Here is a 23,858-nt window from a genome sequence, read left to right as displayed (position 1 = left end):
AGCAAAGCCATAGGAGACCTGTGACCCAGCAAATTCCTTAATTGGATTTTGAACCTTATCAGTTGTGCTAAATGCAGCTAATCTGAAATTAGCAAAAACAAAAGGAAGAAGAAAAAGAAGGGGAGACCTTGCTTGTCCAGATGGGGTGGGGGCACTTCTGTAACTCCTCACATGGTACAGCCCAGTGAGCAAACTTTTCTGGCCAGTTGTGGAATTACCGTGCTATGGGATCAGGCATCACAGTAACACTTCCACATAATACCAAATGATAACAAAATGAGTGGAAAGACAGAATTTTCTTGTTGGCTGCAAGCAATGCCCTCAGCAGCCCTGTAATCACTTCTCTCACAGGCTGCTTAATGCACCAGCCTCTTGCTGTGCTCCAAGTTGCTTTTTTTGAAGCTGTAGGATATAAATTTATTTTATAGCTTTTCTGGCTGTGATATTTAAATTCTGTTAAGAATATATTGAGAGCCATTAGTGCAGATTGAGAGGGAAGTTGATGGAACATGTATCTGATGGGTTCCCTGCCAGCAGGGCTTGCTCTTCATCTGGAGGATGACTGCAGAGTCAGACACCGTCAGCAAAGAGCTGAAGTCTAAGTCACCTAGACTATTTCCATCACTGTGAAACCACCAAGTGGCTGGAGAATGGCAGCCACTTACTGTTTTTGTTCTTTTTTTCCTTGAGCTAAATTATCCCCAATGAAAGGAGGAGGAAAAAGCATGTTGTGGAAGTCTGCAGGTTCATGCTGTAAGCTGTTTGGTGTTCTTTTGGCCAGCTGTCATCTTTTTATTGTCCGTAGTGTGCTGTGGAGGGGGCACATGTCTGTGTACATGTCTGAAACACTAGAGCAAAATAAATGGAAAAAACCCAAGTGCTGATAACCAGTCTGCCAGTACAGTGGTATTTAAAGGCCTTAGCTGAAACTTTGGACTTGGCTTTAGTAGGTGTTTTCCCAAATGTACACACGGTGAGATCTCTGCCCTGAAGCATGTGCGATTTGAATAGAGCAGGAAGAGAGAGGCTGGTATGTGGCAGTGAGGAGCTGAGGGCCTGAGCAGCGAAATGATTTACCCCAAGCCAAAGTGGTTTGGTGAAAGAAGAACTTGAGCCGTGCCTCCTAGTGCTCAGGTGCATTGGTTTCAGCACAAACTCCTGGCTCCATGGCTGATTTGAGCTGACTGTATGGAGATGAGCTCAAGTGTTACACCTATTTGGGTTTTTGAAATAGGAAAATCTTTATTATTTATACTAATGCTTATTTTCAATGTGTTTTAGATGCAGATTTTTAGTCCAAATTGCTTTTATAATTGCAAGGACGATTTTCATGCATAAGGCTATGTGTTTGCAGATACATTCTGGAACTGCTCTGCCAAGGGCATCTGTTACATCCAAGTCAAGTAATCGAATGCTTATTATGCACCTCACGGATTGTGAGAAACATTTCTGAAGAAAAAGTATAAAAAATTGTAGAAACTAATGCTTATGTAAGAGTGCTAATTACCAAAAGGGTTAATGTGTATTTTCCAAGAACTGAATGTCTTTGTAAATTCAGCTTAGCAGTATTTTTTTATTTGGGAAACTTACTGAATCACGGGCAATGTTGCTTATGTGACATAGCAGCAAAGGAATGGATCAGCTGGTTGTGTGAACTTTGCTTTCTACTGATGTATGTTTATGTTGCTTTCACTTACGTTTCATACACACACCTTACACCTTGCTCTCAATCGTGGCAAATCCAGCCTGTCCTCAGGCTCTGCTGTCTCCTGAGTACCTGTCCCATGAGGCTAGGAAGCTGGGATGATCAGCGAAAAGGGTCAAGCCCTATTGTCCTGCAATTAAAAGGCAGAAGGATATATGTGATAGTGCCTGTGTTCGTAACAGTGACACACAGGCTGGTCTAGTGCATGTCCTGAGGATGTTGTGCTTGTGAAATGGTACCCTTGAAATGGTGGGCATGGGAAAGGGGCAGCCATGAGCAGTCACGGGGATGTACATGCTGTAATTATTTGGGTTTGGGATTGAGTTGTGCTGTGCAGTTCTGTGAAGAGCTGGGGCCACGTCTCAGGGAAGAGAAGCTGGTGGGCTAAATGGTGGATTTCTGGAAACAGTTCTAGACCAGCACCACTTTGCAGAGCCATAGGTGTTGTGACTGTGCAGATGTGAGGATAGCTTTGGGAAGCACAGAGGTTGGTGTACCTTGCTGGCAGGTGCTTCTGTGAGGAAGGGCAGTGTTGCTGAGGCCTTTGCGATGGAAAAAAGGAGAGAATCACAAGGGCAGCTCACGATGTACTGCTGACCAGTGAGCCTGAAAAGCCTTAAAGGAGAGGAAGGAGGTGGAGAGAAGTAAAATGGACCTAGCTGGCAGCCAGGCTTCTAATTCATGTAGGTATTTTGGAGCAAAACTCAGATATGTGAAACAAAATGTTTTGAGCAGCGCCTTGCTTTCAGAAGGAAGCCTGGTCTTCTCTCTCACTGCAGGAGCATTCTGAACAGCTTGAGCAAAACTTGCAATTGGCTCCAAAGCTTTGGGTAAAAAAATGTTCCCTTCAGTGAGGTGTGTCCCTACTGCTGTATTACTGCAATTGGGAGCGTTAAAACCAGTGCAACAGGGGGAAAATGTCACCAACTGCAAAAATAATAATAAGAAAAGATAGTTCCATTAAAGTATTTTCTTTAACTGTAAATGTACTTTCAATAGGGACAAAAGAAGCTTTTTTATTATAAAAGTGTACTAGCTGGTGAGAAATTAAGTTTGCATCAATGATTGCTTAATAATTGAAGGCTTCTTTAAAAAAAAAAAAAGAAAAAAAGAAACAAAAAGGCCATGTTTCCTATTGGTTTCTTTTTTCACATTACAAATTGAGACTTTGCTTACCCTGGAAAAATCAATGGTGATTGGACACCTGGTGTAATTAATTATATTGCAACAGCCAGACAGCTGATCTTTTGAAAAGAAAGGAGTTTTTAGCAGAACTGTTCAAAGTTCATAGTCTGCTGTTTAACTCTAATGCTAATAAACATTCAGCAGAAAGGATGTCTGTCTTAAAATTGCCCAGTATCGCACCTTTGTTTTAAGGTGATATGACAAGAACAAAACTGTAGACCCCATGAGGTCCTCCAGCAATGCTGCTTTGGTGGCACGAGCCCCAGTTGCCTCTGGGAGATGCCCTTAGGTCTTGGCATGTGCACAGCGAGGTTTTCAGTTTTTAATTTTGAGTCATGTCCATTTCTTAACCAGGAGGGGGGTTCTGTTAGGTAGAAACACAAATGAACTTCACTTGCACTACCAAAAGAGCATGTGTTGAACCTAGGTTCTTCTGCCTAAATGGGCAGTCGTTTCCCAATGGGTAGAGCTGTGTTTTTTTTCAGTGCACTGGTGCCTGACTAAATGCATTCAGGCACATTCTTCATGTATAGATGACACAAACTTTCTGTTAAATATTCCTGTGTTTTCTAGCAATAGGTCTGGGAAGGTTACGGCTTGCCTTGCAGGCCAATGAGAGCATGAGCCATGTTGACAGGGAGGGGAAAGCTGGCTATGGGATGCTGTCACAGTAAGCCCCAAAAGAGTTTGGCTGAAACTGGTTCTACGTCATATAAAAACGGGGGCTAAGGATCTCAGCTGATCAGAGTACTAAAGGTCCTTGGGCACGCACCATAGAGCATATTGGTTTTGAGCTTGATAGCTCTTTTTTTTTACAAGGGCTGCAAATTGCTGTAACATAGTTAAGGACTGTAGGAAGAGGCAAGTTTTCCTGAACTTTACTCCCAGCTTGAAGTTTTAAGAAGTAAGTGAGAAGCAAGGAAGGGAGGAGAGGGAGATACACGAACCCTCCCTCACGCCCCTCCGACCACAACTAGGATGTCAAATGGAAAAGACAGCCTGGAGAAACAGCTGAACGGCTTTGGGGAGAAGGGAAAGGAAAAGAGCCGCACGTCCCTGGTCATCCCTCAGGCTGTTAACCGCAGTATTTTCACCTCTGCAGTCTCCCCCGCTGCCGAACGCGTCCGCTTCATTCTTGGAGAGGAAGATGACAGCCCAGCACCCCCGCAGCTTTTCACGGAGCTGGATGAGCTTCTGGCTGTTGATGGACAAGAGATGGAATGGAAAGAGACTGCCAGGTGAGTTGTTTTTAACTGTACCCTGAAAGGGAAGGGCAGCTACTCAGAAACCCCATGGAAGATTCCTCTTTAGCACTCAAGGGGGGTAATGTCCATGCTACAGAATGGCTTGGGAAGTCTACAGAAAGAAATCCATACAGGTGAATTTACCTTTCTTGGATAACTGAGAGAACTCATGGATTTGTGTAAATATTAATTTAAAACAACAACGAGAAAAATCAGACTGCCAGATTGACTTGAATGGGTTGCATCTGGAGATCCAAAATTGATATGGGCTTACTAGTGCATTGCAAACATCAACAATACTGTGGCCAGACTAAAGCTTCTGTAAATGTGTTTAAATTCCTTAAATTCTATTGCTATAATTACTTAAATTCACACACCACAAATTGGAGTGTTTTGACCGCGTCCTTCTCCTAATGAGTTACTGATAAAATTAATTTTAAATAGGTAAAAAAAAATCCTCAAGTTTATTTTTTTCCCTTCCAAATTATTCAAGGTGTGTTAAATGCTGGATTGGATTGCCTGCTTTGAGTTTCTTGACTAAGTTCTCTCCCTATTTCTTTAATGGTGCTGAGTTAGGACTGGCATGTTTTTTTGCCTTGTTTGACACAAGTTTTTTATGGCTTATTTCTGAGCAACATAGAAGGAGCCATTGGATTGGATTGGATTCAAGATGTAAAGGCTGCTTCTTGCCTTGTGAAGTGTAGTTTTTCTACAGCAAAAACCTTTTTATTGGGTTTGCCCTGAGAGGTAAAGCCCCTAACTGCTGTTGCTGCGAAGGTCTGAAACCTTCCCCTAGAAAGAGGTGCTTACCTAGCTGCTGAGCAGCCTGGGGTTTTCCTGTCCCTGTTCCCAATCCCTCTCTCTTAACTTTGGGCTTTTCATTTTCCTTTATTGTGGCCGTGCTAAGCTCTTTCCCCACCTTCCAGTCTTAAGGGCACCTACTGTGTTTGGAGGTAGCCAATGTTGTTTGGCTACCTTAATCTTCTTTACCTGTGATTTAATGAACTGCTCCACCGCCTACCCCCTTACCCCCTTATCTTGTTTTATTTTTACTTCTCTGTCACTTGTAGAGCCTATTTAAAGACTTTTCACCTTTACTCTTTAACTCCTTTCTTATTGGTCATCCTTTTCTCCCTTTATTGCTCTTCTTCCCTCTTATCATTAGTTCAGTACTTGCATGTGTACTGCCCACCTCTGCTTTTTCTGGCAATTTATGCTTTCCTTTATGTATAAGCCTTTGAGAAGGGTTTTTAATAACAGTTTGTTAAGGCTCTTCCACAGTTCAGATCTTGATGGTGCACTTCATATTGAGCACTATATTGGGTCTCTCCTTCAAAATATAAAAATTGGGAAGCTCTATTTTCCTCAAGTCCACAAATATTAGCCATCAGGAGGAAGATACCCCATGTCCTGCATGAGAAATGACAAAACGTTTATATGTCTTGAGAAGTATCTATCAAGAGCCCTCTGCTTTTACATTCCAAGAACCTTACAGAGGGATATGCTGGTGCTCTTTTACCATCAGGCAGCTGTAGAGAAAAAGGGAGGTTTTCTTCCCTTTTGGAAATGCTTTCTGATTTCACATGTGAAATACATCTTCAGTAGAAGTGCTAGATTCAGCTGTATATATGCCTCTCTCCCTTGAGTGATACATATCTATATTAAATTCTTGAAGACGGTACAACCTGTTGAAGCACAGTGAAATTCTTAACCTTGGCTAACTTCCTGACTTTCATGGTAATTTGTTGATGGTGATCTTGCACAGCGTATAATTGTCCAGGATTTTTCAGTATCTTCCTGAAATGACTTAATCTAGCAAAACAAAACCTGCTGTAAGCTACCGAGTGGCTCTTGCTGCAGAATATACCAGCTAGAGCTGGCTTGCTCTGCTTTAGTAGGTAGAGGAGCTGCATGCTCTACCACTCACTGCAGCTGATGGTCTAAGATTTGGCATAGAGTGGGCACTGTCAGGAGAGACAGGGTTTAGCAAATGAGGTGTTCTGATCAACAGAAAAACTGGAACATGTCACGGAACATTTGTAGCAGCAACCTTCAAGATACTGACTTTAAAGTGCTTCCAGAAGAATATCTTTAATTGCATGGCTTGACTCTTGATCCATGTGACTTCAGCTGTCTGCGCTGCAACCCCAGTGTAAATGGGCTATAGTTACCCCCCGAGTTACTGAGTTACCCCACTCAGTGACATTTCAGATAGTAAGTACATCAGTCCATGACCGGGGCTTGAGGATGTCTTACTCCTTTGTGTGGTCCTGTCACATGTTAGTGATGGGGTCTGGCCATGATTAACAAAAAAGAGAAGTTTTGGAAAAATATCTTTACTGTAGAGTGTTTCATAACGCAGCCCTGTAAACGCATTAGAAATAGAGCAGTAAAAGGGAAGGTGTATTGCTGTTAAAAGGTAACCTAAAGATTTGGGTCACTGGGTGTTCCTTGTTCTTTCTTTTTCCTTCTTTCCTTTTTTTTTTTTTTTTTTTTGGTGTTTATAGTGGATTTACTTGGTGTGGATGGACAAGTTCTTGCACCAACATGTGAATGTTTTCACTTCAATAGTAGTTAAAGAATACAGAGCAAGCTGGTAAAAGGAAAAGAAAGACCTGAGACAGCTGGAGGCCACCAGCTATTTTGAGGCTCAGTCCATTACATTTGGGAACCAAGATGTGCACACCATAGTGGAGATCACCATTCTGCAAGGCAGAGAGATGGCAAAAGGATCCTGGTGACAATGACAAGGACAGAAAGGGTTGGCAGATAGGCTTTTAAAATCTTTAATTATGGTTGTTTCTTTATGTAAGCTCTGTCAAACAGTACATTTACATCCTTCACCTCTTTCCCCATTACAATATTAACATGCCTTTTATGCAATCCTTTATAGGGCTTTAAAAATAAAAAAGACAAGTCCTGCATACTGGCTAGCAGAGATAATAGCTGTCTTCACAGTATGTGTACACTGAATATACTGAAGGCTCCCAGAGAAGCATTTGAAGAGTAAGGTGTTCTTCTGGAGGCGACCAAGTGCACTGGTGGCAGATTTTTCTTGCAAATCTCTGCCCTTTGGAGCTGGTGATGCCTATATGGTCCTGAATTCAGAAGTCCACAGTGCCAGCTTTGCTGGAGCTGCCAGTGTAGTAAGGCCCAAGAGGTGTAACACTACATGGGTGTTGGTTGCTGTACCTTGCTGCTTCTCTGATGTGGTCACAAGAATTTTTACTAGCTATTGCAAGTGAATTAAAAGTGGTAGAAAGGAAGAAAATGGAGATGTAAAAAATCAGAGGGGTATAGAAATAATGAAAGAAATTTGGTTGTTAATTTTCACAAGTAACAGTGTTGATAGTCGTTTGCCCTGAAACAGCACGTTGCTGTTACGCTGCAGATAGAGTTGCCTTCAACACTCAGGAAATTCTGTTTCAGGACGTACAATTTGAAATTCACCCAATAGGAAGCATTAACCCTACGTCTCTCTCTTTTTCCTTTCCACTCTCCTCCACCCTGAAAGTCAGACAATTTGTTCCAACGTTCAGAGGTTGCTCATGCAACTTCCTGGGTGTGAGCGAGCTTTTCTGTGTGGTCTTGTGTTGATGGCTGTTTCTGATAGCACATTTTGTGTCCTTGTTTGCAAAGTCTTTTTTGATGATACTTCAGTGACCAGGTGTGTATGATCTTTGCCATAGCACAGATGTACAGTGTACAAAGTACCAAATTTCTGTCTTGGCATGCTTTAGACTTATTTCCTGAATATTAACAGATATTTCTGGTGTATCCCCAAGTCTTTATCGACGATAGGGGATGCTGATGCTAATTTCACACTAGCATGATATCTTCTGGTAGGTTAGCTTAGGAAAGTATTGCACCAGGAGTGGTCTTTCAATGATTCCCCCTAATGGAACGAGGAGTGACCACGCAGTTCAGTGTCCTCAAAGCCCCATCTGCCTTCAAAGTGGGCACTTCTGGCTCCTGGGAGGTGTCTGGGACTACCTTTGCTTCAGGTTTGGCTCATTTTTATCACTTTAGGTATCATTTGTGAGTGAAGTAGCACACCAAATTGGTTCAGTTCAGTTCACACTAAAGATGCCTCCTTGTAAACCTCCTTTGCTTTGTGTGGTCCTTGGCAAACCAGCGTATTTAATTAGGTGAAGTATGTAGTAGGGAATAATAATAAAAAGCCCTAAAGAAGAAGACATGTATTAAGCATATGGAAAGCCATGTGGAGAGCATTGCTTAACCAAGTACTGGCACTGGTTTGCAGAAAGCAAATATTAATAATTGTGAATTATACACTTTCACCAAAAATACAGATGCTTGTAATTTGCAGCCTTTATGCTGTTGCAGGCTAAGCTGTCATACGTATGTGACCATGTCACACACCCTTTGAACTCCACGGATGTGCAGGTGCCCAAGTCACTGTGCTTTCCTAGCAAACACCCAGGTGGTGTGAGCTGAATACAACCTTGTTACTCAGAGCTCAAATTCAGTCTCTCTGCTTGGGTTAAAAAGCAACTTTTGAATAATGAAGTCTCAAAAGAGATTATTGCAGTTGAAAAGCATAATTGATTAATCCTCAAGTAATACATTTTTTAGGAGTATGATTTCACTTGGCGTTAATAATGTTCTCTTGAGCCACTTTGTGACTTCCTTACCTTCACATGTATGTTTTCTTTGTCTTAGTAATCCCCTTATATTACTCAGTGGAATTTTCATTTAGCCAAGTATATTAAAACAGTATCTTGGGACGGGATTAGAATGCACTTGTACTTTGCAATCAGGTTGCATTAAAACATCTTCCTGCATTCTGTGTTCACGGCACAGCCGTAGCTGGGTGCTGCGATGAAGGAAAAGATCTGTGCCATTTCTTTTCCTTTTATAAGTGCAGCAAAAGCCTGAGCCAGGTGAAATTTCCTCCTGTGGGTCCCACAGAAGGAGTTGTTTGCGCAGTCCCCGGCCGGCCACCTGTGCAAACACCTTGCTGGCAGCAGCAGGAGCCAAGGGCAGCGCGGAGCCGCAGCGGGTCACGCTCCGGCTAGCCGCCTGCAGCAGCGGAGCTCGGGGTTGCGATCCCTGGGTTAAACCTCTTGCTTGCCTGCTGTGATGACATGGTTTTAGGGGTGTAAAGAGTATTTTGCACAGAACGGCATTTAACCTTTGCTCTAATCTTCAACTAGAGAGATGAGCTTTCTGTTTTTTCAGACCTACTTTGTTAAATGATTAAACAATGGATAGAGCACAGAAACAACGAAGCCCTTAATTTGTCTTTTCCATTGGTGGCTCACTTGCTCCTTCCAGAACATGTTTGGGTCTGTTTGGGATATGCTGCTCTCCCCTGCCCTTTGCCTCCAGCCAGCCTGCTCCTCTTGGGCAGCACCATGCAGTGCTCCCGACTGTTGGCCAGGCTGCTGAGTTTTGGCAAAGCCCTGGTGCTTCTCCTGTGCTCGTACACTTGAAGATGACCCATGTCTTTGCCCTATTCAGGGGACCTGTGGCAAGGAGGATGGGCAGCAGAGGGTTCTCTGCCTCCAGCTGGCAGACCACAGATTTGAGCTCTGGGCAGCAGGGGTGTGAAACTTTGTGTGAGTTAAATCTCTGCGCCGTGCCCCTGCTGCCCCACTGCTCAATACCCACTGTTATGTGCGGCCTTGGTAAAGGCTCTGAGCCCAAGAGAAAAACGGGCTATATTAGAGCAGGGTGTAGTTATAATCCCATATAGATACTGCCTTTTTGTTTACAAATTGTGAGCAGATGAAAGAAGAGGTATGTAAAATCTGAGGTCCATTTACTGATATTTCTGCCTTACCTTTCTCTGCAGTTTTCTCCTACTTTTCCTGCCCTAAGCTTACCTGATTCCTTAAACGGGAGGTGAAGCTTTCAGATTTTATTGTCTGGATTGGAATGCTTGAATGCAAGTCACTCTATTTCCAGAAACGCCGATTTTTTCCATCCTTTCCATCAGCACCTCTCACCACTGGCTACTTTTGCTTAGTTATTAAGTGTGAATTTACTTACCTGACTTTGATTTGCTTGGATCTGGTGGAGCAGTTGTACTCAGCGTGATGCAGAGCGCTGGGTCAGGGACTGGGTGTGCAGCCCAGGGAGGAAATTAGCGGGTGTCAGCTGAGTTGTTGAAACTACTTGGCCTGGAGCAAACATGAGGTAAACTGTGTTAGTTTAAGGCTAGTTTAAGGCTTGGTGAAAGCTATTGAAGATAACGTGTTTTACCTTACATTTGGGATAGTTTACAAGCAGATACAGCATTATCACTGCTCACCTAACACATACCAACTCATTAAGCCTTTGCAACTTGATCATGGATTTGTGGCCTTAGGGATGTGTGGGAAAATGTGTGCGCTTGAACTTGTCAGTAAGTTGTGATATTTCAGCTGTGTTGCTTCTTTCAGATCAGTCTGCAAGGATAGGAGGGAGCAACAACTTCAACAGTCTCATTGCTCTGCCCTCTTGCAGGTGGATAAAGTTCGAGGAGAAGGTAGAACAAGGTGGGGAACGATGGAGTAAACCTCACGTGGCCACATTGTCTCTGCACAGCTTGTTTGAGTTAAGGACGTGTATAGAGAAGGGCTCGATAATGCTGGATATGGAGGCCTCTTCTCTCCCTCAGGTGGTGGGTAAGTAAGTTTCCTTGGCTCTTTCCCTAAACAATGCCCTAAAACTGTTAATTAACCTTGATAGTGGTTTCCTTCGAAGGCAAGGGACTGAGCATAACTGTTTTACCCCCCAGAAAAACACATGAAAATTTATTATTTCCACAGTCTTCCTGGAATCAAGTGTGAAATAACCATGTTGGAAGATCCCAGGCTTTTTCCCCCTCTCTTTGAGGCAGTCCATCCGTTTTCACTGCCTGATGAAAGCACTACTTTTTCCTTAAAGAAGTAAAACGAAGAAATAATCCTCCTAGGAGTGACAGGGAAAACTAGAAAGTACTTGGAGGTGGATAACCAATAAATGAAAGGGAGTCTTCTCAACTTAGAAGAAGAGTGAAAGAATCCACTTCAGTGATAATTATGCTTACCTTGAACTATATAGAATCAGTTGGATCTTGAAGTAGGTATCCAACATTTACCACATGTGTGTGAAAGGAAAGGCATACACTGACAATCGATGTTTACTACCAGAAATGTAGCATTTAAAAGGCTACCTCTCTGTGGTTAGAAGTGCCCAGCAGGTACTGCTCTGAGAAGAACAGTTGCAGTTTTGGGCCCTCGTGGTCAGACCACAGACTGGTTTTGGGTGAGTTTCCAGGGTGGGTTGCTAAAAGCAGGTGAAGGGTCTGTGTGAAATGGGAGCACTCCCCTCTGGCAAAGGAGGGTGAAGAGCAGTCACAGGATCAGCTGATTCTGATGAATGGGATGGCAGTTTTTTTTCAGTCAAAATAGCTGTGGCCCGGGATGACACTCAGTGACATTGCCAAGAGCTATACCATGTTCCTGATGACATGTAAAAGGCATCTAAAATAAACCTAAGAAGTGAGCCATCCAGTGGAGGTACATTTAAACAATACACTGCGTTTGGTAGGCATTATGTGAAAGAGGTTTAGAGGAACAAAATGAAATAAAAACACTCCAGAACTCGGTGCTTTGAGTCATAATCTCAGGACTCAGGCTTGGCATAAAATTATCAGGTGACATGTGTTGCATTAGTTTGTAAGACTTGGAATTAGAGAAGCTGCGTTTATATTGTCTACCGAGTTTTGAACTTTTTTTTGTAGGTGCTTGTGGTGGCATTAATTTTCTTTTATTTCTATTTTTGTATCCCAGTGCACAGCATTGCAAAATTTTTTAAAAAATAAGTTATTCTGGATGAAGTCACTTTGAGATGTCACCTCAAAAAACCCTTTTCACCATCCAAGTCAAGCCTAATTTCCGAGAGACTAAATGACAAATCGGTGACTGCTGTTGCTGTACCACTGTCCCGAGTGGGCTATTTTTGCTGTTATAGGTCCAGGTTCTTTAATCAGATACAGAGGGGTGTCTAAGAAGACTGCAGACCTGCTTTCCAGAAGTATTTAATCATGATCACTTTGTTGAGGTTCAGCAGTGACAGGCAGGAAAGTAAAATGCACAGAGCTCTCTTTGTTGACTTGAGTTATATCAGAAGCACGAAAGGGAATAAATACTTGCCAGATGGAGAAAGATAAACTTGATGAAGAAAGGCATGTTGTTCTGAAGGAAGTATTCCAAAAATCACTAACAAAAAATATGAATGAAAGCATGCAGAAAACCAGCACCTTACAAAAATAAAACTTTTGCCAAACATTTTTGTAACCATACCTACGTGCTTATAATCATTCTTTTCTGAGTTAGGGTGGAAGGACTAGGCTTTTTTCCCTAGTGATTTGAGAGGCATTAATTCTTGGGTAGCAGCATATAGAAGATGACTTTCTGACTCACTGAGTTAGCAAATGTGATGCATGTTCTGCCTCCACTTTCACATAACTTTTATTATTAGCACAAATAAAAGTTACTGGTAGACAAATAAGAGCTGCCACATTCCCCGAGGGGACAGCACGTTAACTGAAGTAATAAAGGGAACAGCTTAATGTGAGATTTAATGCACAATAGTGATTTTTTAAATATATCTGGCTACCTCCCCCCTTGGGACAGAGGAACAGAGAAGAGAGAGTTGATGGAAAGTGAGCAGTCTTTGCAGTGAGTTGGATGTTGTTCTTTTGTGGTGATTCAGTTAAGGGCTAAGTCCCATAATATGTCCTGTGAAAATGGGAGCAAGTTCTGCCTTTTGTAGTTGCTGTCATTTTACTTTAGTTCTAAGAATGAAAGATTTAATTAGTGGCTCGTCTCCAGGACTTTTTCCTGCAGTTAGATGAGGTTTTTATCGGGGGCCTGCGAGGTGAACTCAAGCCTTGTGCAATCTGACAGAAGTTTTACCATGCTATTTTGGGGATTGTCCTGGAATTCACAGTGTAGCTGCAGCTTCTTTACAAAACCTCAGGGTTGGAGCAGAGTCCCTCCTCTGACCTAAGAACCATCTTATCCTGGGAAGAGTTGATTTGAAGCCCTCTGAGTGGCATTTATGGAAATGACACAAGGGAGTTTGGGTGGAAAAGGTGTGTGTTGGTGGCTGATGGTTTTTTCTTGACAAAAACACTGCTTTCATTTCAAAATAAATGATTAGAGGAGAATGCCATTAGAAATGAAATGGTAAAACCTGGTGATAGCTTTCAGATGGGAAGGAAAGACTTCAAAATAGGAGGGTGATAATTACCTCCCTCTCCCAGCTATCCCTTAATGTAGCCAAGTTCTGTGCTTTGTCATTCATTTTCCTCTCTTCCTCATCCCTTTGTGTGCAACAGAAATGATTGTTGACAATCAGATAGAGACGGGGCTTTTGAAATCTGACGCGAAGGACAAAGTCACCTACACGCTGCTCAGGAAGCACCGGCACCAGACCAAGAAGTCCAACCTGCGCTCTCTGGCAGACATTGGAAAGACCGTCTCCAGTGCAAGTAGGATGTTTACCAACCCCGATAATGGTAATGCAGAGGCTAACTGGCTATAGCCTTCCGTTTTAAAGCAACCCACCAAACTTGCCCGCCAAAAACTAACTCCGTTGCCATGATAATGCTTCTCTAACCCACAATTAGCATAGCAAGACCCATGCTGATAACACATCAGTGGTGGGCTCTGATGGCTGCTTCTGCCGTGGCACATTGCTCTAACCATATCTTCACTGGACGGAGTGGGAGAGGAGGGGAGGTGGCAGGTAGGCAGCAGGATACAGCAGCACAGGAAAAGCGGAGAGGTGCTCCTGCAGCTGGTGTGTAGGAAGTGAGGTAGGAACAGCGTTAGGAAAGGGAGACTGACAACAAACTCCAAGCGTGCCTGAACCCAAAAGGCTGATCCTCTGAAATGCTTGTGCAGAGATGAAGCTTTTGTGCGTGTTCGATTTCTGTAACAGATGGTGTCGATGGCACTCTAAATCAAAAATTATGCGAGAGTAAAATCTAGCTTGCATTTTATTGCCATGCAATCATTGTCCAGTGTGGGTAAAGCTGATTTTCCATTTTGCTTTATTCATCCTAAAATTGCTTTGTGGTGTTATGTTGTATATTATGTCTCTGTTTCTCTCTAAAAATTACTTCTTGTATAGTGTTGTGGACATTGTGGTGTCTGTGGAAGTGTGTGTGTGTGTGTGTGGATACAGACAGCTGTAGAGGCCTTGGCAGTGACACTGTAGTTAAACAAGGAAAGTTGCAGTCGTATCAGTGGGAATCAAAAAAAGAGGATGTTATAAGCCTATTTTTAAGTCTTGGAGTTCTGCCAACTGCCTCATGTTGCAGTATGGAAGCTTGTCTAAAAGTTACCATTTCAAAATATCCAGAAACAGAAAATTGATAGTCATCATGCTACATTGAAGGCCTCTAAGCTTTCTGTGTTCTGCTTCTTGAACTCACCCTAACATTTCTCCCTAACTTATTGTCCTTAATTAATATTTCCTGCTTTCCACTGTCCTTTGCTTTTGCAACAAGTGTGTATGTGCATGTGAAAAATATTTATTGCTCTTACGCATCTTATCATGTACCAATAATAATGCAATGATTAAATGAGTAACACAAAGGCACAGTAACATGAATCAAGGAAATGTCCTGGATGTGCAGCTTTTCTGTGAATATCCTTGCAGGAGCCCAGTGGAGATAAGATAGGGACTGTGCTCCTCAAGACCCCCTGCTCATTTCACAGTAGCTTCAGACAGGTGTAAAATTTGTAGGTGCCCCAGTTTTTGCCCTTAAATATGCCAGGCACTTCAGATCCTTGGAGTATGCCTTAATCCTGTTGGGACTGGGCACCCAGCAATTAACTCAGGTTTGTTTTCAGCTGGGATCAAGAAATTGATTTCTTCCCAGCACATGCTATGGGGCATTTCACTGTCTTCCCACTGAGCTCCCAACAAACTCCTCACTGGGTGCATGGAAGGCTTCTGCTTTCTGTTAAAAAAAAAAAAAAAGAAAGAAAAAAGAAAAAAAGTGTGAAGTGTGTGTGCTGGGAGTGGGGTGGCTACATCTGTTGCAAATAAAATGCATTTTTGTGGTGGTGTCTTCCTGGGCCTTTGACAAAGTGAGCAGGCTTGCTTTGAGGAGAAGGGCCCTGCACTTGGAGCCATGCGGTATGGGAGGCAAAACTGAAGACAGACATCGGCTGCTTCAGTCTCCCTGGGCATGGTGTAGGGGATGCACTTGGTTCTAACTCTAGCCCCTAACCACGTGCCTAAACGTAGGTGCTGCAGCACCCAGGGTTATGGTAACAGACACAGTTATGGTAACAGGCTGGCTGATGGTACATTTACAATTCCACGAGCAGAGCAAATGTCTCTCAAATTGTGTAGCAGGCTAGAGGGGAAACTCCTGGATGTTGGCAGTGCTTCTGTGTTTGGGCAATGATAGGCTCTTTTCCTATTTATGGTTAAACAAGACATCAAGCGTAGTGTTTTATTCAAATGACCTGTCTCAGGGAATTCCTAAAGTATAGAAATGTAAAGAAACCTGTACAATTGGCTATATTATATTATTTTAATTAGCACCTCTTTTATACACAGCAAGAATCTAATTGAAGGGGTTAAGACTGGCTCTGTTTACAACACACATCCACCTTCCACTTCTGTCTTGCATCTATTTTTGCTGAACAATATGCTTGTAACAGCCTCCTCTTTTTTCAGCAGCTGGTGAGTGTTGAATTCTTCCTCTCTGCAGTTAAAGTCACTCATTGAGGAGTCATCAAAACCTCAGGGAGTAAAGAGAAATTAAAACTTAGGAGGTTTGAAGGTAAATCATGCACAGTGTATTATTTAATTACACCTCAGATGGTTAGCCCTGTCTCTTCCCCATACGGAGCCAGACATTCACTGCTGGTTTAAAAAGAAAATAATAGCTTGCTTATCCTGGGAGGATGATACTGGCAACGGGTGTTCCTCTAAGTTCTCACTCCAGCCCCTGCTTATTTTTCATGGCTAGGGAGATGCTTTGCTCAGACAGTCAGTGACTTAGTTTTTCATTCATTTCTTTTCTTGTTAGAAGGGACTGTGAGGGTCCTGTCTCTGTTGAACTGATTCTCAAAAAACTTTCCTGGCTTTGCTTAGCCTCCTGACTGACCTTCAGCCACTTCTTTTGCTTGTTTTTGCCTCTGTTTCCCCACCTGGAATGTTTCTGTGTTGTGAGACTTTAACGCGTTCTGTTTCATGACAGCTGAAATGCTTTGAGCATTAAGGAGGAAGAAACTAGCATACAAAGGGAAATACTTCATGAATAGTTGTTACTGTTATTTATTATTTACACTTTAATGAAAAAATAACTCAATGAAATACATTCTGGAGTTATACCACACTCCCTGGAGTTCGGTGAGTGCTCTCATGTGATTCTGAAGGCAGAATTTGTCCTTTAGACAGATAAAAATTTAATGAGGCCAACAGGAGTGCAGCTGCCTTTCAGCACGGGCAATAACAATAATAGAAGTGCCATCAGCCCCAAGCACTCATGAATTTTCCTGGAGTTTCTTTCCAGGTAGATACTTTCTTTCAGTTTCTACCTTCTGTTTCAGTGTCAGTGAAACTCTCATACAATATTCATGCTGCATCCAGGTTAATGAGAACGACAGTCCCTCAGGACACAAGACCTGGGCAGCGCTTACTTCTCACCTCTGTAGAATAGGATTTGGGGCTGATGTGTTTAGGAAGCAGCTTGGTGTTCTGCTCGACTGATGTTTACTGCTGCTGTTAAAAAGGGTAACTCCTCATCTTAGGTCCAGCCATAAGGCACGTTGATGTAAATTACAAGGTGCCCTGCTAATTTAGCTTACACAAGCTCTGTGTTTGTTAATGAAGCAGGCACGGAGCTTAACTAGACCCTGCAGTATGTTATGTACAAAAATGTTACGCAACTTACTGCCTCTTACTGGGCAATCACACTTTCCTCGGAACCTGTGATTCTGTTAAGTACCTAATTGCATTCAATTACTTTGAAAAACATTTATTTAGGAAGCACTTTAGCATCATGTCATTAGCAGAGATTTTGCCAGTGAATTTCCTTCATATTTTTTTCAAGTAATGCAACAGATAAACTTAAAATCCAAATTAAATAGTGACAAATTTATTCAAGTGTATACAATAAGTCTGAAATCTGAAAATATCCCCTGGATCCATGCTCCTCAAAAATACTTAGGAGCCTTCATCTCATCAAAATGATTAAATGACAAAGCCTTAAAGGCTTGAAAATCTTTTGTGCCTTTCTTACCTTTGCAGTAAACCTGTTACAGACTACTCTCTGGTATTTAAGCAGATTATTCACAATTAAAAGTTCTGAATGTGTCCTAAGAGATTCTTCATGCATAAAGCAGGAAAAGAAGGTAAAGAAGCAGAAGTTGCTAGGACTTAGCCTCTAGAAAGGAGTGTACCCTCAGTCTGTTGTGTACTGTTGTGACTTTCTTTAAAGTATCTCAGGCCCGGGCGTTTGGAGCTGACTTGCTGCATGAATGAGCCACTGCAGTTTGCAAACTGCATTGAGAAACCACGCAACCTCCAGAGTGGTGATCTGCCTCCCCCGCACTGCAGCAGCTCCACGCTGACCTCTCCAGCTGCTCCCTGCGTGTTTGGAAACCGCACCCAGGCTGCCCGCGGCTGGCAGCAGCGCAGTCATCCCGCTCCCACTTCTTTTGCTTCACTGCTCCTCTTGATGACAGTCTAAGTAGCAATCAGATTGGCAGAAACACTGAACTTTTGAGCGGCAAAGGTGTGCAGTGAGTGCTTTTTATTCATAACCGTGTCATAAAGATGGATATTTGGCCTTGCCCAGTGGTCGTGTTAGTGGGAGGATGTTTTCTGGGCAAGCCCTTTGCTCTTGGGAAAGAAATTGTGCAAAAGATGGTAATTTCTCGTTTGACGCTTGATGGAGGAGGATAAATCAAAGCACTTCTTCACTGTCCATTCAACAGGAAAAAGATGATTATCAAAAGCTGAGCAGACAAAGCTGTACTGAGCAATTACTAAAAGTTACCTTACAAAGACACTACCCTCTTCATTTCTTTCCATTGGTAGAAATTTGAGATGCATGATATGTTCATCAAGGACCTCCAGATACGTTCCAATTGAGCTCTTGCGGGTTTTTTTGATGTGTTTTTTTTGTGTGTGTCTTGTTTTGTCAACTGGCTTTCTAAGAGTTCTCTGTGTTAATTCAGATGTGTCCTTTCCTGGTGCAGGATACAGCATTTGAAGCGAGCCCCTGCAATAAATAATGTATATGCTAGAGGCTATCCAGCAGTCTTTGCCCATCTGGCACACCTTTGGGCTGTAATGCAGATCTGCCATTGGTTTGCCACTGTAGAAAATGAGAACAATGCTCACCGTTCCTTGTGCAGGTGCCTGAGGACTGTCTCATAAATGTTTGCCAGTACTTTGATGATGAAATTTGCTATGCGGTGCATATTTTCAACGGTTTTGTTTAAAAGTTTCCTGCCTGCCAGCATTTTGTATAACTTAACACCTGCGAGAGGCTTTGGCAAAAGTGTTGAAGAGAAGCGATCGAATCGTACTGAAAACAAGTTGGCAGAGGCTGTAGAAAACTGTGATGTGTTTATGTGTGAGTATTTAACCCTCATAAATAATGGCATGCTACCATTACCATGTGAATGGTGTCTGCGCTGCCCAAACACCTAATGAATGTTATTTATTTCTGCTGTGCTGACAGAGAAGCTTGGAAACAGTTGAGTTAAAATAACACTTGCACTGTCCTGCATTGGCTGATGCACCGAGAAAGGCAGCTAGTAGCTGCTGAAAACTTCTCTGATTTTATTTTGATTCTGTATTGGAGTTCAGCTTTATCCAATTGAGTGTTTTTCATCCTTGATTCCTTCAGAGAGCTGAACGATACAGTGCCAGTTGAATAATAATAGTATAGGAGGAGAGAGGTTAAGCCATAAATGAGATGCTTTCCAAAAAAAATAATATCGAAACAGTGATGTAATGAGCTGTTTGCATTATTTGAAGAAGAGGAGGGTGAGGGGGGACCTCATCACAGTCTACAACTTCCTCACGAGGGGGAGTGGAGAGGCAGGTGACCTATTCTCTGTAATCACCAGTGACAGGACCCGTGGGAATGGTGTTAAACTGAGGCAGGGGAAGTTTAGTCCTGACATCAGGAAGAGGTTCCTCACCGAGAGGGTGGTGGCACACTGGAACAGGCTCCCCAGGGAAGCAGTCACTGCACCAAGCCTGTCTGAATTTAGGAAGCGTTTGGACTATACACAAATGCCCTTCTTACTGACTGCGCTGCTACCTGGCACTGCTCAGCACAACTCGAATCGCAGCTGCCTTACCCACTTGCTTGAAATCTGCTTCTAAGATGCTTGAATTTCACACACCAGGGATGAAACACTGGTTCAAGAGCTACCAACAGGCGAGACTTGTGCTCCTAATAAGTAGACTCACACCTTTGGTCACTGAACTATGCAGAAAGATGCACTTATAACTGTGAATGTTCGAACACTGTCACCTAACTCGCTTGCTTGTGCAATTGCTTGAGCATTTCTTTCTTTTTTTTTTCCCTTTGACTTTTCAACTTTGCTCTCTTCCTCCTCTCTGCTGCTGCTACTGTCTCCTGCTTGCAACACAAAAGCACGCAGCCCACTTGAGAGCTCCGTGCCCTGCCTAGCGACACGCACGCTGGATGATGAAATCCGAGTGCAGCGCAGCCCCAGCGTGGGATGGCTCAGTAAGTTGGGGCAGGGGGACAGGGGAGCGGGCTGGGCTACTGCTCTCTGCTGGGGAGATCCAAGGAAGAGCAACGGGAAACTTGTACTCGTTGGTGTCTTAATGCTTGCTGCTGTATTAACACTGGGGAGACTGGAAGCCCATTCCTGGTGGAATGGCTGCTGCTCTGTCTGTCCATTTACTCCCACTATCCCCACTCTGTGATCTTTTTTCACTATTTTGCTTTTTTCTCTTGCGTTTCCCATCTGTGCTGGAACAGGTAGGTCAGCCTGCACTCCTGTTCAGGCAGTGGTCTCTCTCCTAACCCATCTAGCAAAATTTCATACGTGTATTGAAGTATGCTTTGGCTGTTAAAAGGGTTTCATGAGTTTTGCAATCAGTGCAACACTATAAATGCAACAAGCTCAAATATTTTAATTTCCATACAAATTAAAGACAAAAGTAGGTTCCCTTTGTCACACAGCTCACAGGCGCCACCAGCTTTGTCTCCCTGTGATGAGCTGGGCTTTTCTCAGGCCCTGCTTTTCTCTTTTTATCCTTTGTAAAATATTACTCATCAGGAGCCTTGCTGATCACAGAGGAGTGTGCTGTTCCCACAGGAAGGCACAACTTACTGCACCGATGACGCAGAGATGTTCTTTGTAGCCACAGCAATCTGTAGAAATCTGGATTTCAGGATATTGACTGTGAAGGATGACTACCAAGCCTATTAGTAGAATGAGGCAGTAACACAGAGGGGTTTGGACTGATTGCCTTACTTTTTGCACCACTTTTTGCACTTCACTGAGCACAGCCAAGGAGAGGCTTGCATTGCCTTTGCTGGAGAGACAGCTATATAAATGAGGCCTGAATCAGGAAATTACCCTTAGCAAACTGTGTAAGGGTGAACATCATGTGCCAAAGTCTTTGGCTGAGGTCTCAGCAGCGGAAACCTTTCACTTCACTGGTTTGTTCGGGGCACTAGAGTCTGCAGGCTGATAGGCTTGTTGTTTCCTTCTGCTCCCATATTCTGCTCTGTTCAGGGAAGCTACTTGGCCAAGGACTCCAAGTTTTTAAGGTCCCCCTCTTTTTTAAGTCTCTCTCAGAAGTGATGTTGCTAGATTTACTGCAGACGTTACTGTGTCACAGGAAGCCCCAAATATCTGAGCATCCATTAGGAATGTGAGTTGGAAGGGATTTAGGCTGTACAGATTTGAACAATGATGTCCACAAAGCCAAATGGCTTTTGATACAGGTTTGCACAGTCCTCATTGTGCATTTGTAGTAGCACTTTTCTCTTACAGTGATTTTGCTTGGCAGTCAGGATACATTCAGGGATTTGGGGAAAACTTCCAAGTGCAAGCTGGGGCACGGTCAGATTTCTTAGGTCAGCAAAGCGGGTTGAAGGTGATGTTTGTGGTTTCCAATCTGTGTTCCAGAGATCGTCCAAGTCAGTACTGAGTGGGAGTAATCTGAACTTCAGGACCTAGTAAAGCATCTTCAAAGGATGGTATGCACAGACACCAAATTTTAGGGAAAAAGAGTCATATTGCATGCTCAAGAGGTTTTGGCTGTCTGAGTTTTTGTTGCAAAGAGATGGAGATATGAATCACGTTACCCTGAGAGCTCTGTTTAAACTGGGATTATGAGACACTTTCTACCTCCAAAGAACAAAGAGTATCTTTTAAAGTTTTGGTACTCAGATCTTTTAATGCAAGGCCAGTCTGACAATTGAGAAAGGGAGTGAATAAGGTCTGCATGTTTTGCCAAGAAGCTGAAGTTATGGGTAATGTGCTCACAGCTGCTCTTGGGATTAACTCAGAAAGAAGTGCAGGTGCAGGCTGGCTTTCTTCTCAGGCCCAGGTCCTTCTGCCTGGTAGTCAGTCTAACTGAAACGAGAGTGCTAGCATACAAGCAGTTTCCTTAGAGAAAGTATCAGAGCAGTGCTGAATTTCCAGCTAGGGTCTTAAGGGCAGGAGGGGGACACTCGTCATCCAAAAGGAGTTTCTTGAGACACCTCCACCACAGAGGTTTGTGCTTCTTGTACAGCATTTAGTCTGTGCCCTCACTTTTGGGCTCCGAACACTTGTCCTTGCTTGGCCTTGTAGTGGCAGTTACAGCTGTAGCAGTGATGGCTTAAGAGTATTTGCAAGGTTGTGTTTGTAGGGAAAGGCGGTATCTTTATTAAATCAATACGTACAAGCAGAGAAGATGCAATGGTTTTCTTTGGCACGTTTGTCTGTCCAGGTTTGGAAAAAAAAATGGAAAACCTCAAGAAAAGTATGCCTTGAGAAGAGCTGCTCTGAGTTTCTTGTGGTTATGTTGATCATGTTGGGAAATTCAGAGAAAGAGTAATTGGCATTTGAGAAGCAGAAAGAGGCTACTAGCAAGAGGTGATAGTCATTAGCCACTTCCTCTAGCAAGAAAGGTAATTATCTCCTAAGGAATGTTCAGTCCTGGATGAATAATAAAAAGGGAAACAAATGTTGTAATCCAGAAAATGATCGGCTATGAAAGCTGTGGACTCTCATTGTAGTCTGTTTATTCCAGAATTGGACCTAGAACTTTGGAAAACCACCAAAGTAGTATGCAGAAAATGAAGAGAAAGCTTCAGCAGGTGCCTTTCTCTATGGTTATGTAGTGCAGCTCTTCCAAATAAAATGCATTAAAACCACACTAAAAAACTGCAAAAAAAAAAAAATCATCAATATTTTCTGCACTTCCAAAAAGCTTTTTGGAAGCCATACTTAGTTCCTTCTCAGCTGGAGGCATTAACCTTGCCAGGATTCAAAGGTCTCATGGTAAGACTGGAAGAAGAGGGAATTGATCTCTGCAACACCATCTCTCCATCCGCATCAGAGGAACAGCTCTCCTGAACTGGCCAGGTGCAGGCGGGCAGTGTGGGATACACAGCTCTGAGAGCAGACTGTGAATAAGACCTTCTCAGCAGGTCTCTGAACTTCTCCGGATCTGTTTAACTCTGTTGAACGCTTTGGTGTTTATTTTCTGTCACTTGGTAGCACTTAAGTGGGCTGATAGGAACTTTGCTTTGACTCACTGAACTGCATGAGACCAATTATCAGTGTGAACTAGCTTTCACATTTTAAAGAAAGTGCTTCCCTGTTTCTTTAATTGATTTTATTGGCTCAGATTTGCAAAACAGCCATGAGTGTATCTCTGTATAGAGCTTCAATCTTTCATTTTAATTTATAGGTACATTTATGTACTTGTCAAAGATTTCCCAGAGTTGGCAGTATCTAAGCAACCTTTCACAGATAATTAATTGCACCATAAAAAAAAAAAGAGACCTTGGTTTCAATAATGGGCTTCAGGTTTCCAAGAATCTTGTTTTATTTTGATTATATTTTCCATCTTTGCTTTTTACCACATGTTTATTAAATATTCATATCACAGAAGGTGTTACAAACACCTTTTTAGAAACACCAAGTAGTGTCTATTCCATGTAACAGACGCAATATACATGAACAAGTTTGAGCACTTTTTCCCTGTTTTATTTATGTGCTTATCTCCTGCCTACAGATTCATATCAAACAGTCAATCAAACATTGTAAACATTTCTAAGTCTGGCTTGCTAATAATTAATTAGGAGAATGGTTACTAATATATGTAGCTTAAACCAGTCTTACAAGTGGCATTTCTCACTTGATGAGTAAACACACTTGTAAAAACTTTGTAGACATAGGTGGGGTCTTAAACCTGGCTGGCAGTAACAGCAGGAAGAAGAAGAAGCCAGGATCCTCCTTTTATGACATCCACTTGTGTTCTTCTTTTGCTGTGTTGTCATCCCTGGTTGTGGCAATAACACGCAGCAGCTGTACTGTGATTCAAAGTGGCTCAAAAGAAAGAATGCCCATAAGTCTGCCTCCATATGCATTGAATATGTTGTAAAGAAAACCCAGCTCTGGAAGTCCAGATCTTTTACTTACTACTTTTTTTTTAATTTCTTTTTTATTATTATTTTTATTATTTTTTTCTTGGTATGCAGATTT

At 42.6% G+C, this 23,858-nt stretch overlaps 1 protein-coding gene across 10 annotated transcripts in view; it reads left to right on the top strand.

Annotated features, from left to right (window-relative positions):
• The window catches only part of SLC4A4 (solute carrier family 4 member 4), a 235,204-nt gene that overhangs the window by 126,843 nt on the left and 84,503 nt on the right, over nt 1-23,858 (top strand). For 4 of the 10 annotated variants that reach the window (XR_011809315.1, XM_038178960.2, XM_013092303.5 and 1 more), the window contains 4 exons: nt 3,993-4,128; nt 10,606-10,766; nt 13,469-13,648; nt 19,775-19,870. Coding sequence is in view for 9 of the 10 variants with exons in the window: in XM_038178960.2 (XP_038034888.1) it covers nt 3,993-4,128; nt 10,606-10,766; nt 13,469-13,648; nt 19,775-19,870 (573 nt within the window). In the remaining variant the exon portion in view is untranslated. Of the gene's footprint in view, nt 1-3,631; nt 4,129-10,605; nt 10,767-13,468; nt 13,649-18,481; nt 18,519-19,774; nt 19,871-23,858 lie in introns of those variants that run through there. The other 6 variants (XM_072038018.1, XM_072038019.1, XM_072038017.1 and 3 more) reach the window with 5 other exon arrangements.

The sequence above is a fragment of the Anas platyrhynchos genome, chromosome 4 (assembly GCF_047663525.1).
Source record: "Anas platyrhynchos isolate ZD024472 breed Pekin duck chromosome 4, IASCAAS_PekinDuck_T2T, whole genome shotgun sequence".
NCBI lineage: Eukaryota > Metazoa > Chordata > Aves > Anseriformes > Anatidae > Anas > Anas platyrhynchos.
Note: the sequence above shows the minus strand (reverse complement) of the source record. Positions and strands in the feature narration are given on the sequence as shown.